At 35.6% G+C, this 20059-nt stretch overlaps 1 protein-coding gene across 4 annotated transcripts in view; it reads left to right on the top strand.

Annotated features, from left to right (window-relative positions):
- The window catches only part of LOC132510373 (zinc finger protein 14 homolog), a 139492-nt gene that overhangs the window by 14555 nt on the left and 104878 nt on the right, over positions 1–20059 (top strand). For 3 of the 4 annotated variants that reach the window (XM_060132367.1, XM_060132369.1, XM_060132368.1), the window contains exon 5: positions 13845–15898. In XM_060132367.1, the coding sequence (XP_059988350.1) occupies positions 13845–14869 (1025 nt within the window). In that variant the 3' untranslated portion in view covers positions 14870–15898. Of the gene's footprint in view, positions 1–13844; positions 15899–20059 lie in introns of those variants that run through there. The other variant, XM_060132370.1, reaches the window with a different exon arrangement.

Below are 20059 nucleotides of genomic sequence, written 5' to 3'. Positions count from 1 at the left end.
AAATAGGGAGCCCTGCAGAAAGTGAGGGCTAAAGAGGTAGAAGAGGAGTTGATCACATAGATGTCATAGAGGGAGATTTGAGCATGCATGTCATTGACTTTAATGGAAAAAAGGAAAAAAGGCTCTGTGCCTCCATTGAGAGCTTAGTGCTAGCAAAGATAAATTTTAAAAAAAAAGGAAAAACCAGGACAGCACATTTCTTAATTCAGTATATATTTTTTTTAATTTTTATTTTATATTGAAGAACAGTTGATTAACAATGTTGTGTTAGTTTCAGGTATACAACAAATTGATTCATTTATACATATACATGTATCTATTGTTTTTCAAATTCTTTTCCCATTTAGGTTATTACAGAATATTGAGCAGAGTTCCCTGTGCTATACAGTAGGTCCTTGTTGGTTACCTGTTTTAAATATAGCAGTGTGTACGTGTCATTCCCAAACTCCCAATTTATCCCTCCCCCCCACCCTTCCCCCGGTAACCATAAGTTCATTCTCTAAGTCTGTGAGTCTGTTTCTGTTTTGTAAATAAGTTCATTTGTATTATTATTTTTTTAAATTCCACGTATAACCGATAGCATATGTTATTTGTCTTTGTCTGACTTCACTTAGTATGATAATCTTCAGGTCCATCCATGTTGCTGCAAATGGCATTATTTCATTCTTTTTAATGGCTGAGTAATATTCCATTGTATATATGTACCACATCTTCTTTATCCATTCATCTGTTGATAGATCAGTATATGTTTATTGACTACCTGTTGTATGCCCAGCACTACTGTCAACCTGAGGTTACAGCAGTGAATAGAATGTGCAAACTCTCTATTTCTGAGTTTACCCTCTGGTGCAGGGAGAGATACACAAATAAATGAATATATAATATATAATGGTGAGTGCTGAAAAGACAAACAAGGTGGAGAAAGGGGATGGGGGGGTGCTATTTTATGTGACATGGTACGAGAAACTTTTTCCAATAAGATGACATTGGGACAGAGACCTGAAGAAGTATAGCTGTAAATCACTGTATGTGATTACTGGGAGGAAGAACATTCCAGAGAGAGGAAGCCAAACAAACATTCAAGGGCCTGAGGCAGGTATGCATTGGCTGTGTGTGAGGAGCAGCCAGGAGGCCAGTGCTTCATCTATCCCAGTTGTTATTATTAAAGTATTTTCAAATCCAAGACTTCATGTCATTTCACCCTTGTATAACCTCAATATGTAATTCTAAAAAATATGGAAATTTTCTCCCTTATATAACTTTAATGCTTTATCATCCCTAATAACTTTTACACTTATTTCTTGGTACACTGGATTGTTTTAGTGTCATTCTCCTGAGTACTAGTGAGAGTGAACATTTTCACCGTAATGGTGCTACTGTTTTTAACTTGTTTTGTGCTATATTTTACACTTTTTATCTATTACTGTCCTAATTTTTTTCAGTCAATTTTTATGGACTTTATGAAATAAAAACATTATATACCCATTTCCACAGGGTACTTTTTACTTTTCAAAATTTGGATTGGCATCTTTAAGTGTATGCTTTAATGTGTCTGTAGTCAGCTCTTTTGTGGTTATTACAGTTTCTAATTTTAGAAAATTAACTGACTTCTACAAACTTCATAGATATTTTGTTCTTTTTAAAACATTTTTCTGCTATTTTCAATAGCATTTAAATCCATTTTAAAGTTCTTTTACAATAAGCTGTAAATTGAGAGTCCAAATCAATCCCCCCACCCGTGCCCCCATACCTTATTTTAGCACCATTTACTGAACAGCTGCTTATATCATCATTGTTTTATCTGCCTGTTCAGTTATAAGTTCTGATTTATGTTAGTTTGTATTTCAGGGCCTCTTTTTCTATTTCTTTTATCCATCTATCCACTTGTACCTGCAGAAATAGACAGGCCCAGGACACAGTTTAATATATTTTAATTCTTTTTATTGGAAATTATCTCAAGTACAGAAAAGTAACAAACTATAGGCAGATATTCAAACAGTTATAGAATGAATTCTCATGGAACCATCTCCCAGGTCAAGAACTACAACACTATCAGCACAGATCTCTCTTTGTCCATAGTATCTTTGTGTCCCTTTATACTTTTACCACCTAAGAGAGCCACACAATTTTTTATAGTCAGTGTTGATTCATTTGATTATATGAATATACCACAGTTTATTTTTCAGTTCTACTTTTCATAGGCAGTTATGTTGTTTCCAGTTTTTGACAGTTATAAATCACTACTATGAACATTTTCTATGTTATTTGAAAAGGATAGAAATGAATGGATCATAAGACATCATATCTTTAGCTGTCCATTTTTCAACTTTTCTTTAATGCGTATACTAGTTTACAATCCCACCAGCAGTATATAGGAGCTCCCATTGTTGCACATGCTTCCTAATGTATGGTATTGTCAAACTTAGATTTTTACCAATTGCTGAGCATATAGTGATACTTCAGTGTGGTTTAATTTGCATTTCCCTTTTTACTGATGAGTTTGAACACGTTTTCATATCATTATTCGTCTTTTGAAATTCTTCTTTAGTCAATTGCCTGTTCGTCTTTTTTACCTGTTTTTCTGTTAGATTGCCTGTATTTTTCTTAGTGATGTGTAAGAGTTCTTTATATATTTTGCTTATGAGTATATTCCATGTTCTAAAAATTGCTAATATCTTCTTCTACTCTGAATTGTTTTTTAGCTCTCTTTGTGGTTTCTTTTTGTGAACAGAAGTTCTTAATTTTGGTCAAATTTATCAATCTTTCCTTTTGTGCTTCACACTTATTAGGACTTATGTAAGAAATTCTTCCTTGGCCTATATTTGAATCTTATATAAACAGATCATGCTATCTGTACTTTTAGTCCTGTTTAAGAAACCTTTGCTTACCATAAGACCATAAAGATATTCTCCAATGTTTTCTTCTCGATGTATGATTGTTGTTCCTTTATAAACTTTTCTTCTAAGGGGCTAAATTTTTACTGTAATATTCAGGTGTGGTTACCTTTATTCTGCCATATTTTGCTTCTGGTTGTATTTTTAAATCTGAGGAGTTATATCTGTTTCTTGTGATAGGAAATCCTTGGCAGTCATCTCTTCAAACATTACCTTGCTACCATTTCCTCTTGTCTCCCGTAAGCTCCTATTAAACAGACATTAGAACATCTGGATCACCTCCAATGGCTTAAACTCTTCATCTTTTTTTCCATTTATACTGCCTTTACATAGAATTCCTTGCCTCGATTTGTATTGATTCACTAATATATTCAGTTATGTGTGACCTTTTGGCTCTTCAGCTTATCCACTGTTTTTTTTTAATTAGTGTAGTTATTTATAAAATATAGTACATGCACAATAGGATATATATAACATTTAACTAACATAAAATTATAAGATAATAACATGTAAATCTCTAGATTTGCATATACAAGAGATTTGCTAGGAAATACACCTAGGAATATAATTGCTGGGTCTTGGCATACATTCTTTTTTTTTTCCCCCACCTTTAAAGAGTGATTTTTATTAAACTTCTTAAATTTGCTTTAAAAAATCAGTTAACCTGTTGGATCCTGATATCTCTAGATAGTCACTTCAAGTCTCTATTTCACTTAGCTTGTATATAGCCAAAAAAGAGGGTAAAGTCTTCTGGGGCTTTGTCGGAGAATTTAGTGGACATTAAAACACACCAGACAGGCTGTGTGGCCCAGTTGACTTTAAATAGGCATACTTTCTTATTCAGCTTTACCAGGTAATACCAAACTGTTTTCCAAGTGTCTGTATCACCATCTTTCCCTGTAACTGATATTGTAAGATTTTTTTCATTTTTTAACAATCTGATTGGTGAGTATAAAATCTCATTTTGGGGCTTCCCTGGTGGCACAGTTGTTAAGAATCTGCCTGCCGCAGCCGCATAGCACAGGGAGATCAGCTCGATGCTCTGTGACCAACTAGAGGGGTGGGATAGGGAGGGTGGAAGGGAGACGCAAGAGGGAGGGGATATGGGGATATGTGTATATGTAGAGCTGATTCACTTTGTTATACAGCAGAAACTAACACACCATTGTAAAGCAATTATACTCCAATAAAGATGTAAAACAAAAAGCATCCGCCTGCTGGGACTTCCCTGGTAGCACAGCGGTTAAGAATCCGCCTGCCAATGCAGGGGACATAGGTTCGATCCCTGGTCTGGGAAGATCCCACACGCCGCGGAGCAACTAAGCCCATGTGCCACAACTACTAAGCCTGTGTGCCACAACTGCTGAAGCCTGCACGCCTAGAGTCCATGCTCCACAACAAGAGAAGGCACTGCAATGAGAAGCCCGTGCACAGAAACAAAGACACAATGCAGTCATAAATAAATAAATAGAATAGAATCTGCCTGCCAATGCAGGGGACATGGGTTCGAGCCCTGGTCCGGGAACATCCCACGTGCCACGGAGCAACTAAGGCCATGTGCCACAACTACTAAGGCCCACACGCCTAGAGCGCATGCTCCGCAGCAAGAAAAGCCACCGCAATGAGAAGACCGTGCACTGCAACGAAGAGTAGCCCCTGCTTGCCGTGTGCAGCAATGAAGACCCAACGCAGCCAAAAAAAAAAAATCTTATTTCATTGTTTTAAATTGAGTTTTCCTGGTTACTGTTGAAGATGATTATTTTTCCACATGTTTGGCCAATAGTGTCTCTTCTGTGTGATACCATTTTTTTTTAAACTGCTATCTCTCCCTTCTCTTAATTGCAGTAGCTGACCCTATGCTCCACTTCATCTGATTTGATAATCTGCACTTTTTTTTAAAGATTTATTTATTATTTATTTTATTTATTTTTGGCTGTGTCGGGTCTTAGGTGCAGCACACCGGATCCTTGTTGAGGCATGCAGCATCCTTCACTGTGGTGCACAGCCTCCTCACTGTGGCATGCATGCTTTTCTCCAGTTGTGGTGTGCAGGCCTTCTCCTCTCTAGTTGTGGCATGCAGGCTCCAGAGCACATGGGCTCTGCTGTTGTGGCACGCGAGCTCAGCAGTTGTGGCGTGCAGGCCCAGCTGCCCCGTGGCATGTGGGGTCCCAGTTCCCCAACCAGGGGTCGAACCCACGTCCCCCGCACTATAAGATGGATTCTCTACGACTGGACCACTACAGAAGTCCCTATAATGCCATTTTGATCATTTTTTTATTAGACTATTTGTCTTTTTCCTAAAATTTATAGGAATTCCTTATATATTTTCTAGGTACTAATTTTTTGTCAGTAGCATGTTTTATAGACATCTTTTCCTGTTGTAGCTTATTTATTCATTTTCTTTATGACATCTTTTGATGAACAGTAATCCTTTGTGTTATTATGGTTACATTATATATTTAATAGTTAAATTATATATAATTATATATTTTTATATAATTATACATAATTATAATTATATAAGTTTATTTAAAAATTCTGCTTTTTTCCTTCACAGGCTTCACACCTTTGGGGTCATAAGAAAACTTTTCCTAGCCCCATTTTCTCCTATTTTTTCTTCCAAGAATGTTTATGTTTTTACTTTCTTATTAAAGCCCTGTTAAGGTACCTGGAGTTGATTTTCACAAATGGTATGAGATCAATTATAATTTTTTCCCCGTAGAGAAAACAAATTATTTTTGCCCCACTGAATGAAGAGTCCATTTGTTTTCCACTGATCCACAGTCACATATTAAAATTCCATGTATACATAGGTCACTCTTATTCCATTGGCCTTTTTATCTGTACCTGTCCTAATTTCTCTTGCTTTTATCAAAAGTCCTGGTCTCTGATGGGACAGGTCCCTCCACCTTTTTCTTCAGAAGTATTTGATTATACTTGTCTTTTTGGTCTTCCATATAAATTTTAAAATTACATTAAGTAAAATTTCATTTATGTTGTTTTTTTGTCAACATCCATTCATGATAAAAACTCTGAACAAAGGGGGAACATATCTCAACATACTAAAGTCCATTTGTGACAAGCCCACAGCTAGCATCATACTCAGCGGTAAAAAATTGAAAGTTTTTCCTTTAAGATCAGGAATGAGACACGGATCCCCACTCTCACCACTTTTATTCAACATAGTACCGGAAGTCTAAGCCAGAGCAACTACGGAAGAAAAAGAAATATAAGTCATCCAAATCAGAAAGGAAGAAGTAAAACTGTTACTATTTGCAGATAACATGATATTATATATAGAAAATCCCAAAGACTCCACTAAAAAAAGTTAGAATTATTTATTTAATTTTATTGAAGTATAGTTGATTTACAATGTGGTGTTAATTTCTGCTGTACAGCAAAGTGGTTCAGTTATACAAATATACATTTTTAAAAGCACTATTTCTTCTTAATGTTTTCTTTTTTAAAATATTTTCTTTTACTTATTTATTTTGTTTGGCTGCGTTGGGTCTTCATTGCTGTGCGCGGGCTTTCTATAGTTGCGCCAAGTGGGGGTTACTCTTCGTTGCGGTGTGCAGGCTTCTCATTGCAGTGGCTTCTCGTTGTGGAGCACAGGCTCTAGGCACGTGGGCTTCAGTAGTTGTGGCACACGGGCTCAGCTGTTGTGGCTCACGGGCTCTAGAGCACAGGCTCAGTAGTATTGGTACATGGGCTTAGTTGCTCCGCGGCACATGGGATCTTCCTGGACCAGGGCTTGAACCTGTGTCCCCTGCATTGGCAGGTAGATTCTCAACCACTGTGCAACCAGGGAGGTCCTATATATACATTATTTTACTATTCTTTTCCATTATGGTTTATCATAGGATACTGAATATAGTTCTCTGTGCTATACAGCAGGACCTTGTTGTTTATCCATTCCATATATAATAGCTTACATCTGCTAACCCCAACCTCCCACTCCATCCCTTCCCAAATCCCCTCCCCCTTGGCAACCACAAGTCTGTTCTCTATGTCCGTGAGTGTGTTTCTTTTTCATAGATAGGTTCATTTGTGTCATATTTTAGATTCCACATATAAGTGATATCATGTGGTATTTGTCTTTCCTTTTCTGATTTCACTTAGTATGATAATCTCTAGTTTCACCTATGTTGCTGCAAATGGCATTATTTCGTTCTTTTTTATGGCTGAGTAGTATCCCATTGTATATATTTACCACATCTTCTTTATCCATTCCTCTGTCAATGGAAACTTAGATTGTTGCCATGTCTTGGCTGTTGTGAATAGTGCTGCTGTGAACATAGGGATGCATGTATCATTTTGGATTAGAGTTTTGTCTAATCCAAATGCCCAGGAGTGGGATTGCTGGATCATATGGTAATTCTGTTTTTAGAAAAACTGTTAGAATTAATATATGAATTCAGTAAAGTTGCAGGATACAAAATCCACATACAAAAATCAGTTGCATGTCTATACACTAGTAATGAACACTCAGAGAAATTTAAAAAAAAAATCTCATATACAAGTGCATCCAAAAAAAAGAATAAAATACCTAGAAATAAATTTAACTAAGGAGGTGAAAAGACCTGTACATTGAAAACTATAAGACACTGATGAAAGAAATTGAAGAATTCACAAATAAATGGAAGGCTACTCCATTTTCATGGATTGGAAGAATTAATATTGTTAAAATGTTCATACAACCCAAAGTAGTCTACAGATTGAGTGCACTCCCTATCAAAATTCCAAGGCATCTTTCAGAGAAATAGAACAAACAATTCTAAAATTTGTACGAAACCTACAAAAGACCCTAAATTGTCAAAGTAATCTTGAGAAAGAAGAATAAAGCTGGAGGCATCATGCCTCTTGATTTCAAACTAGATTACAAAGCTGTAGGAAAAATAGTATGGTATTGGCATAAAAACAAACACATAGATCAATGGAACAAAAGAGAGCCAAGAAATAACTGTGCTTTGCAAATAAGTCCATCTGTACCATTTTTCTAGACTCCACATATAAGTGATATTATATGATATTTGTCTTTCTCTTTCTGACTTACTTTATATGACAATGTCTAGGTCCATCCATGTCACTGCAAATGGCATTACTTGGTTTCTTTTTATGGCTGAGTAATATTCCATTGTATATATGTACCACATCTCCTTTATCCATTCCTGTCGATGGATATTTAGGTTGCTACCATGTCCTGGCCATTGTACATAGTGCTGCAATGAACATTGGGTGCATGCATCCTTCTGAATTATGGTTTTCTCCGGATATATGCCCAGGAGTGGGGTTGCTGGGTCATGTGGCAACTCTATTTTTAGTTTTTTAAGGGACCTCCATACTGTTCTCCATAGTGGCTGTACCAATTTACATCCCCACCAACAGTGTAGGGGTGTTCCTTTTTCTCCACACCCTCTCCAGCATTTACCATTTGTAGATTTTTTGATGATGGCCATTCTGACCAGTGTGAGGTGATACCTCATTATAGTTTTGATTTGCATTTCTCTAGTAATTAGTGATATTGAGCGTCCTTTCATTTGTTTTTTGCCCATCTGTATGTCTTCTTTGGAGAACTGTCTATTTAGATCTTGTACCCAGTTTTTGATTGGGTTGTTTGTTTTTTTGATATTGAGCTGTATGAGCTGTTTGTATATTTTGGAGATTAATCCCTTGTCAGTTGCTTCATTTGCAAATATTTTCTCCTGTTCTGTGGTTTGTTTTTTAACTGAGATATCCCTCCTCTAACCCTCTGTTCTTCCTCCCCAGGTGTGATTGTAACATAGCTTTATTTTAGAATTTTCCTTTATTATCATCCAGTGGATTCCCTTAGGATCATCCCTTTGATTCCCTTAACTCCTTCCCTTTGAATTCGTTCTGATTCTCTTCTGTATTTGCATGCCTTGGATACTTTTGTATACCTAGACTGTTGGATCTCTTGCCTTCCTCTTTCTTGATTTGTTTCCTTATTCTGAAGCACATCTTTCAAAAGCAACCAAGGGAAGGATGCAAAAGAAGTAAATAGAAAGTATATTTTGTGAATCCTTTCATGAATAAAAATGTTTTCATTTCACTCTCTTAATTTGATTGATAATTTGACTGGAGATGTCATTTTAGGTGGAAAAACTTACTTCAACTTTTTTAAGGCATTGCTCTGAGGATTTCTAAAATCTTCTGTTATCTAGTGTTGTAGAGAAGTCCAAAACCCATTCAGTTCTTAACTCTTTTAAGTGACCTGTTTAATCTCTTTGGAAGCTTTTAGCATTTGTTATTTATTTATGATGTTCTAATATTTCATGTTGAGGTATCATGATGTTGATTTTATTCTTTTATGTACCAGGGCACTCACTTATTCCAGAAACTAAAAATCTCTGAAATTTTCTTCTGTAATTTTGTTGATCATTTGTTCCGCATTGTTTTCTCTTTTTCTCTGTTCTCTATGTTTCAATGTTTATTGATCATTTTTTATGTCCAGTGCTTGGCACCATGTCTGACACATAGTAAGAGCTCATTAAATTTTTTGAATGATTGAACACTCATAATTCAGATCTTAAATTTTTTGTGCTACCTCTAGAATTTCTTTTTTTTAAATTGAAGTATAGTTGATTTACAATGTTGTGTTAGTTTCTGGTGTATAGTGAAGTGATTCAGTTATACGTGTATATATACATATTTTTTTCATATAGTTCTCTGTGTTATACAGTAGGACCTTGTTTATCTATTGTTGTTTATCTATTTTATATATAGTAGTTTGTATCTGCTCTTTTTTCTTTTTTCTAGTTTCCATCTCTCTCTCTCTCTCTCTCTCTCTCTTTTTTTTTTTTTTTTTTGCGGCTCGCCGGCCTCTCACTGTTGTGGCCTCTCCCGTTGCGGAGCACAGGCTCCGGACGCGCAGGCTCAGCGGCCATGACTCACGGGTCCAGCCGCTCCGCATCATGTGGGATCTTGCCGGACCGGGGCCCAAACCTGTGTCCCCTGCATCGTCAGGCAGACTCTCAACCACTGTGCCATCAGGGAAGCCCTCCATCTCTCTTTTTATGTTGTACTTTCTGTGAGGTTTTATTAAGTTCTCATCTTCGTATTTTTATTTAAAAAAACATTTTCAGTATTTCTTTTTCTGACATCATTCTCTATGGAATTGCTATATAACATTGTTTTTAAAAGTATTTTCTTTTCTTTTTTTTTTTTAGAAGCATTCTTCTTTTGAATTTTGGTTTTTTTCCCTCCATTGTCTCTCCTGTTTCTGTTTGTGTATTTTAAGCTCTTATTTTTTGTTTTTGTTTTTAATTAATTAATTTATTTTTGGCTGTGTTGGGTCTTCGTTTCTGCACACTGACTTTTTCTAGTTGCGGCGAGTGGGGGTTACTCTTCGTTGTGGCGCACAGGCTTCTCATTGCGGTGGCTTCTCTTGTTGCCGAGCACAGGCTCTAGGCACACGGGCTCCAGTAGTTGCGGCATGCAGGCTCAGTAGTGTGGCTCATGGGCTTAGTTGCTCCGTGGCATGTGGGATCTTTCCGGACCAGGGCACGAACCTGTGTCCCCTGCATTGGCAGGCAGATTCTTAACCACTGCACCACCAGGGAAGTCCCTTAAGCTCTTATATTTAATGTTTTCCAGAAATAGCTAGTGACTCAAAGCTATTTGCTCGTATAAAACTGTGGCATTAAAAAGCTGATTTGAGCTTGTTTGTGACAGGATTTGTAGATTTATTGGTGGTAGTTACTGTAGAGTGATCTGCCTAGAACAGTTCATTGGCTGACACCACCTATCAGGTCTTTTCTCTTGGGCTGATTTTCTCCAGAATGGGATCCTCTACTTTCTTTCTGGAATTAATAAAATAAGCGTGGCTGCCCGATTCTTGAGAGTTTACTGGGTATAGTGGACTGTGGAATCAGCCTGCTATATGGAGTAGGTTTGAGAATGTGAAGTCTGTCTATTTCTTACAGATTTTCAAGTAATTATCCTTTTTGCAACCCTTATGCACCCTAGTTTCAAGGGTACCTGGTGTTTGCATTCTTGAAAATATCTGGTATTCTACAGTAAGACTAATCTGTGACTTAGGTTTCAAGGCTCAAGGTTAATACATCATTTATTATTATTCCATCTATTCTCTAGTTTCCAAATTTTTGTTGATGCTTTTTTCCCCACTCTCATTGTCCTCATGGAGTTTCTTCTTTTGTTGAATCTCATTACTATCTTTAGTGGCACTTCATGAAAGAGCAGTAATAAATGCATATATTCAATGTGCCATATTTGCAAAAAGTGTGTCCTTTTTATTTTTAATCAATTAATTTTTGGGCCGCGTTGGGTCTTTGTTGGTGTGCGCAGTCTTTCTCTAGTTGCAGCGAGCGGGGGCTGCTCTTCGTTGCGGTGTGTGGGCTTCTCATTGCAGTGGCTTCTGTTGTTGCAGAGCACAGGGTCTAGATGTGTGGGCTTCAGTAGTTGTGGCACCTGAGCTCAGTATTTGTGGCTCAACGGGCTCTAGAGCACAGGCTCAGTAGTTGTGGCACATGGGCTTAGTTGCTCCGTGGCATGTGGGATCTTCCCGGACCAGGGATTGAACCTGTGTCCCCTGCATTGGCAGGTGGATTCTTAACCATTGCACCACCAGGGAAGTCCCTGTCCTTTTTCCCTAGAGGAAATTTTTAGACATTTTTCATTAAGGAGTATATATTTAAATACTTTCTTATTGAGTCAGTCAGTAAATACTTGATCTTCCAATATGTACCATGTACCATGCTCAGAGTTGGATACACATTGATGAAGACAATAGACATTTTCCTTGCCTTCACAGAACTTAAGACCTATTGAAGGAAAAGATAGTAAATGAACCTAAATAAGTATGTAATTACAAATTATGAAAATCCTGTTAAGGAAGAGAACAGAGTGCTAAAAATATAATTACAAGGAAGGTGTAATTTGGTCATAGGATCAGAGAAGACCTCAAAAAGTATGATCTTTATGTAGAGATTTGGAAAATGAGTAATAGTTACCAAGGCCAAGAGTAAAAGAAAATACCTTCTATACATAAGGAAAAGTACATAGAAAGATCTAAACAGGGACTAATAATTAGGAGCATTTGAAGAACTATAAAATAAGACCAACGTGGATGGAGCTTAGAAACCAAAATGGAGCATAGTGTGAGATTTGGTTGAAAGGCAGGCAGGAACAAGATCATTCAGAGTTTTGTAACCCACATTCAGGAGTTTGGCTTTTATTGTAAGAGCAATAAAAGGAAACCACCAATGGATTTTAAGCAGAGCATTGGCAGGCTAATGCCATTCTAGTGACATGGATTCAAGACTACAAACCTCAAGTGGAGAAACTAGGTTGGAGGCTATTCCAGTATTCCAAGGGAGAGATATTTCATATTAGGTATTATATTGAACATAAAGGGAAGAGTGTCAGGATATATTTAGGAACAATATTAAACAGTATTTGCTAAATAATTATATGAGAGTAAGATGAATAAGATGATACTAGAATGATCTTCACTTTTTTGGCTTGAGGTTTTTCCTCTGGGTCCATAGTGTGGTCTTCAAAACACTTCACTTGCCTAACATCCGTACTTTTATATGGAAATTCTTCCACAATATTATCTCCCAAATACTAAATAATTATTTAATAGCAGGTATTTTTTCATGTAGTATTCCCAGTCCTCACAATGATTATAAGCGTTAGTTATCATTCCTGTCATATAGACAGACAGTTGGGGGCTCAGAAAGATGAACTAATTTACCCAAGGAAACAAAGCTTGTAATTAACTGAGTTTGAGTTCAAAACTCATACAACTGAATCTTGTACCTCTGATCTTTCAATAGCAATACACTGCCTCCCATTATATTCTTTTCACTTCTCTTTGAACCTACAAATGCTCTTCCTGTCAGTTGGTCATCACTACTACAGTGCTTGTGTACTTGTTAAGTCCTCTCCTCTTTTTTCCTAAGTTCAGAATTACAGAATTCCAAGGCATAGTATTTTCATCAAACCCCAAGCATATACCATATTGAGCCACAGAAAATCCTCCCTATATAACACTCATGCTAGGTTCATTCAGCACCTGACTTTTCTTAAGGTACTCTCCCATCTGGATTGCCACCTTCTATTTCTCTGTCATTGGTTGAAGAGAACCTAAGCCTCTAGTTACTTAATCTAGAATTTTCAGCAATGATGGAAATGTCTGATATTTGTGATTTCCAGTATGGTAGACACTAGCCATATTTGGCTATTTCTAACACTAGAAATGTGGATATTGTCACTGAGGAACTGAATTTGAATTTTTATTTAATCTTAATTATGTTAAATTCAAATAGACATATATGCTAGTAGCTACTGTAATGGACAATACAGATCTAACCAGGGCCTGGCAAACTTTTCAACAGGCCAGATAGTAAATATTTTAGGCTTGCAGTCAATGTGGTCTCTGTTGCAACTGTAGCTCAAAAACAGCCATAGACAATACATAAGTGAATAAATGTGGCTGTGTTCCAATAAAACTTTACTTATAAAAATTACTGCAGGGCTGCAGTACATAGTTTGCCAACCCCTGAACATTCTTCCTTAGACATATTCATTTAATCCTGACAACCACCCTATTAAGTGGTATGATCATTCCCCTTATTTTACAGTTCATGCTGTGCGCCGCTTTTATATGTGTGTTTGCATATGATGTGAGATTTTGTGTGTGTGTATGTATGATTAGAGCCATCCTGTAACAAGGGAGTCTAAGGCATCTGTATATTTAGCAAGCTCCCATAAGTAATTCTGATTTATAGCAACGTTTAGAAACCAGTGGCTTACTTACTGTCCTCACCTTACTATGTCATCTCTCTTCACTCTTCTTTTCTTGTCCATTTTTAAAAATTTCAGTTTAATTCTCCCATTTTAATTGAAGTTTTATTTCTCCCAAACAAGAAAAATGTGAGTGATTGCTTTCATATTTTCTTTCAGTCCTGGAGTCAAGATGTGAGACCAAGAAATTATTTCTGAAGAAGGAAATTTATGAAATAGAGTCAGCCCAGTGGGAGATAATGGAAAGACTTACAAGACATGACCTTCAGTGCTCTAGTTTCAGAGATGATTGGGAATGTAATGGCCAGTTTGAGAAACAACATGGCTCTCAGGAGGGACATTTCAGTCAACTGATATTCACCCATGAAGGCATGCCCACTTTTAGTCAACATCCATCCTTTACATTACAGCAAATCATTAGTAATAAAGAGAAATACTGTGCAACTAAGGAATATAGGAAAACCTTTAGACATGACTCACAGCTTACCACCCATCAGATAATTCATACTGTTGAGAAACCCTATGAATGTAAGGAATGTGGAAAGGCCTTTAGACATCCCTCAAGACTCAGTCATCATCAGAAAATTCATACTGGCAAGAAACCCTTTGAATGTAAGGAATGTGGAAAAACCTTTATTTGTGGCTCAGACCTTACTCGACATCACCGAATTCACACTGGTGAGAAACCCTATGAATGTAAGGAATGTGGAAAGGCCTTTAGTAGTGGCTCCAACTTCACTCGACATCAGAGAATTCACACTGGTGAAAAGCCCTATGAATGTAAAGAATGTGGGAAGGCCTTTAGTAGTGGCTCAAACTTTACTCAACATCAGAGAATTCATACAGGGGAGAAACCCTATGAATGTAAGGAATGTGGCAATGCCTTTAGTCAGAGCTCACAACTTATTAAACATCAGAGAATCCACACAGGTGAGAAACCCTATGAATGTAAGGAATGTGAAAAGGCTTTTCGTTCTGGTTCAGACCTTACTCGACATCAGAGAATTCATACTGGTGAGAAGCCCTATGAATGTAAGATATGTGGGAAAGCCTATTCTCAGAGTTCACAACTTATTAGTCATCATAGAATTCATACTAGTGAGAAACCCTATGAATATAGGGAATGTGGGAAGACCTTTAATTATGACTCACAGCTGATTCAACATCAAAATTTGTACTGGTGATAAAACATAGAATATATGAAATGTGTGCAAATGCTTTTATTTACAGCTCAAAACTATTAACATCAACTATTTAACAAAAGAGAATTTATCTCTATATTAATCCCTCTAAATAGAATAAGGTAGAAACATCTTATTTGCTGACTACAGCTTGTTCAGCCCAAGAAAAATCACGTAGGAGAAACACCCTATGAGTAGAATACGTTTTGGAAGTCATTTAATAAAAGCCCCTATTTCCCTTGCCATCAGGTAATTCAGTCTAGTAAATACTCAAAATGACAACAGCACTTCTGGCACCTTTCTAACCTTATCTTAAACATCAGAGAATACATGCTGAAATGTAATCCTGTGATTTTCATTTTATTTTCCCCCCAATTTGTCTATAGTTGTAATATTCTTAAGCTTTTAATCCATTTAAATTTATATAGCTGTAAAGTCCATCTGTGTATATCATGGTTTATAAAATATCTTTATTTTTAAGATACCTTTAATACCCAAGAGCAGTGACCTCTTTATTTTTGAAGATAGCTTATTCCTTTTGCTCTTTACAAAATTTAGACTTTCTTGTTGTAGAAACGTTCATGTAATGACTTACCACTCAGTAAATAGAGATCCTTTACTATCTTCATGGTGTTTTCCTTGTGTTGCTGTAATATCATTTCATCAAATCCTTATTGATGGACATTGTAGTTTCCTCCAGTGTTTTTGCCATTATACACAGTGCCCTGACGGGCATTCTCCCTAGGTATATCTTTGTGTCATGTCTTTTATTTTAATTGCAGAAATAATGCCTCAATATATATTTTCCTTATAATAGGTTTAAACATTACACGTAAGGTCTTTGACAACTATCCTTGTACCCATATCCCTCCTTGTTTAGTATTTATCCTTCCTGAGCATTTTTCTATGTTTTTATACATATATGTTTTGGTAGAAATTATAAAATGGGGATAATTATAATACCTACCTCATAATTTTGTGTGAGGATCAAATAAAGAGACACAAAGTGCTTAGAATTGTGCCTGTCATATAATAAATAGATACCCACAGAATGTTGGTCATGTTAATTGTATTCATCGTTGTCATTATTAGTATTATTTGTTGAAAAGCAACTGTTTCTACAGACCTTACTCAACATCAGACAGGACAGATAATTGAAGAAAGACCCATTGAAGGTAATGAATTAAGAAATTTTCCATTATCACTTACTTCCTATGGAACATGAAGTAATCCTGGGTGTTGGTGGGGAAAGTAATGTGTGTAATGAGTAGGAAAGGCTGTATTCAGACTGGTATCCTTTTCACTACATCATATAATACCTAATATAAAGACAGATGATAATATAGACAAGATATTGGTGACACTGATTAAAAAATATGAAAAGACAAACAGCATTATGTTTGAAAATGAATATGCATATGTACATAAAGAGAAACCTTATAGTGACTGATTTTAAATGTTATACTGAATACAGTACTTCCAATACATTTGAAAACCTAAACAAAATTATTTTGTAGGAAAATAAAAATTACAGTATTGACTCAAAGAGAATTAAACTCTTGGGAGACTCATAAACACAGGTAAAAGGGGAAATTTAGCGTGAGATATAGTAGCTATTACTAATGAAGCATCAAACCCAATTTCTTTTCAGGCAGAACTCTTTTTTAAAAAAATTGGGGTATAATTGATACCAACATTATATTAGTTTCAGGTGCACAGCATAATAATCTGATGTTTGTATACATTGGAAAATGACCAGCATAATAAGTCTAGTTAACATCCGCCACCATGCATACTTACAGAATGTTTTTTTTTTGTGATGAGAACAGGAAAGACTTTATCAAGTATTCAAGGAACTATTAGTTATATAGAAGTAGACATCTCATAACATACTCTAACATAATCCTGATGTTAGATAAGGATTAGGAGAACACAAACAGGAAGCTATTTTTCAGGGTCATCCATGAAGATATATACAAGCATACTAAAGAAAATAGCAAACTGTAGGTATCTATTAAATGAACAGAAATGAACCTGCATTGGGACAGTAACTGAAGAGGATCCCCAGTGCCCAGTTCCAGCTAATGAGTGCTATGAGAAAATGCAGGCCTTCTTTTGCCAGCTCTTCTGACTTTTGGGAAAATCCAGAAATCTACATTTTTTTCAGTGTGTGATAGCCCTTGATTTTTTAAATGGCAGCTAGGGTTTTGTTTGGTTTTTTTTAAAACATGGTATGGACCAAAGATATATTGACGCTGCAAGTAGCAAGTGACCCATAGCTTACTTTTGTTCTGGACACTAGAGCAGTGAGTGTGCAAACGGCTCACAGGAGGAGTTTTTAATAGTGCAAATCCCTTAGCCCCAAGGAGACTTAAGGGTGGCAGGGGAATAGTGAAATACAAGATAATTTACCTGGAATTTCTTAGATGTGAAAAGTATTTTCAGAGATAAAGTAGCTAAGCTCCAAATACAGTTTTTTTTTTTAAGGACTTGATCCAGTCCCATATTTTCTACATGCAGTTTTTTATTCTCAGCATCATGTCATTTAAAAACTAGGGTATATTTTATATGTTGTAATCCCATTCTTGAGCTATATAACTGTATACACACGCAGCTGAAAATAAGAATAAAGAGTTAACCTATTGAGAAAAATAGGTTAGTCAGACCATCACTCTAGCAGCAGATATGTCACTGGAATTATGCATTCTGTTTTAGACCAAGGGTCAGCAAACTTTCTGTAAAGGGCTGGAAAATAAATATTTTACCCTCTGTATGTCATACTATTTCTGTTGCAACTACTCACCTCTGCCATTATAGTGTGGAAGCCTACTAAAATTTCTTAAGAAATCCTGAAGTTTAAAAAAAAAGTCCCACAGCTTAGCTTTGTTTAGGTTTAGGTTAGTGTTTGAGATGGGCCTTTACTGTGCCTCAATTTTCATGCTCAGCAAGCAGCTTCCTACATTGAATGGTACCATTCTGTGGAAGGAAAATCCATATATCCAAAGTTACTATAGATCTGTCCTTCTATGCTCCACTTTCTTTTTTCTTAGATCCCATATTAGAGGACTTTAAAAAACAAAACAAAACATTGAGCTACTTTATTTTTTATGAGGCATGAAGAAGTAAAATATTTAATAATCAATTTGAGATAAGTAGAGTGAGCAACATATCTGCAGATGGTAGAATTAGTAAAGACGAGGCTGTTTTATTCTAATATTCTGCATTACACTAAAATGAGAACTAAGTGAAATTTTATATTCTTTTGTCATTTTAAAGTCATTTATTGAGTTCCTCATCTAAAATTACAGAAGTAATGCATTTGCACTTGAACCAATGAAACAATGCCAGTAAAAAGAAAAAAACATTATCTCTGCTCCTCTCCATTCCTCACTCCCTTCCCCTTTGTCTATTTCCTTCTGAGTAATGTCTAAACCTCGTGTATCTCCCCCATATACTTCTTCAAGCTTAAACAGTAACACAAAAATTATTTTAGTATTTTTTACCCCCCCCAAATGGATGATACTTTATACATTTCTCTGTAATTTGCTTTTTTACATTCAACAGTACATTTTGGATTTTCTTTCAAGTCAGTAAATGATGATTGAACTTAGTTGTTTTAATGCTTACAGTATATTCCACAGTATGCTTATACCAATACCTACTCAACTACAGTATTTCCCCAGTTGTGATATTTCATATTATCTCCTTTGCCATTTAAAATTAGTGCTATAATAAACATTCATATATTATATTCTTATCTATTTACTTTATTTCTATAAAATAGGTTTCCCAAAACATTTCCAATGTTTTCCATGTTTCTTAGAAAAGTATTGCTTATAGAAAATTTCAGAGGACAAGAGGATAAAGGAAAAAAGTGCAGGTTTTCATATATGTGTTTATATGGGTGTGTACACATACAGATTTAACACTTAATCCATCTGGATTGATTATTATATATGGTGTGATATAGTATGTTGGCTTGTTCTCATCCAGAAATAAAGCCAATTATGCCAGAAACAATTATTAAAGTATTGAACTATTAAACTATTCATCTTCTACTGAATTAAAATACTATCATATATTAAATGCTCATATCCTCAGACCTATTTGCCAGCAATCTTTGATTTATACTTTTCAGTAACTTATTACTTGTAAATAAAAATACATATAATTACATAGTTTTTATTTGAAAATAAAGACAAATGTGTCTTCATTAGAATTAAAATTTTTTTTAATCCAGTTCCAGTAAAAGTCCTCATTGGGATTATATTTTGAATTATTAAGTTTAAATATAGAGTATCCCAAATGAATGCATCATTGACACTGACTGGATATTCATTAATATATATGTATATCTTGAAATTTCTTTGAGAGCTCTTCATCTTCCTTACTCTCTAATATCTTTATAATGTACATAAAATATAATATATATAGTCCTTAAGGTATGCTAGTAATAATTGAAAGTTTAACATATTTTATTAGGGTATTGATTATAAAGAGATAGATTCTTTTGATCTTTTATAATGTGCAGATAAAAGATATACCCATCTCACAGTATTACACCTATTTTCTTGTCTTATTTCATGTTGTAGACCTGATGACAGTGGATTTTGAGCAGGACTTCTTTTTTAACAGATTTTCCCCATTTTTACAGCTGAAGAGTTGGATTTTGAGGATAATTTCTGCTTCCTGTTTTCATCCCTACTCTTGTTTGTGTGTCATAAGAGAAATGATTTATTACCTTGGTGAAATGTATTAAAACACATAAATTACCTCCCTTTATTTGACCCTGAATTTCTCATGTTTCCTGGGGCAGGCTATGATTCTCTATGCTGACTCTGCAGACCCATTCCTCTGCTGGTATATGTCCCAATATCTAGAGTTTGAATGAAGTATTAGGTTATGCATTTTAACTCCAGGTTCAAGCTGCCTCTTTCAATAAAGCATTACCAAAAAAATGACCTATTTCTCAATCAGTCCAGAAATCAGGATGAGAGAGTTATAGCTAATTATCACCCACAAAAAAATTTTCTATAGCCATTTTTGTTTTATTTCTAATTTTAATGAAAACACATTAGTTACAGTCAGTATGTTTTACATTTTATTAATTTGAGTGGATAAAGACTTCATTCAAATGGTTTTGAGTTGCTCATGGAAAATCTTAATGTGCCGAAGAACAAAGATACAGAACCA

The sequence above is a fragment of the Lagenorhynchus albirostris genome, chromosome 19, assembly GCF_949774975.1.
Source record: "Lagenorhynchus albirostris chromosome 19, mLagAlb1.1, whole genome shotgun sequence".
Classification (NCBI taxonomy): Eukaryota; Metazoa; Chordata; class Mammalia; order Artiodactyla; family Delphinidae; genus Lagenorhynchus; species Lagenorhynchus albirostris.
The sequence above is the reverse complement of the archived record's forward strand: the minus strand, read 5'-3'. Positions and strand labels throughout refer to the sequence as shown.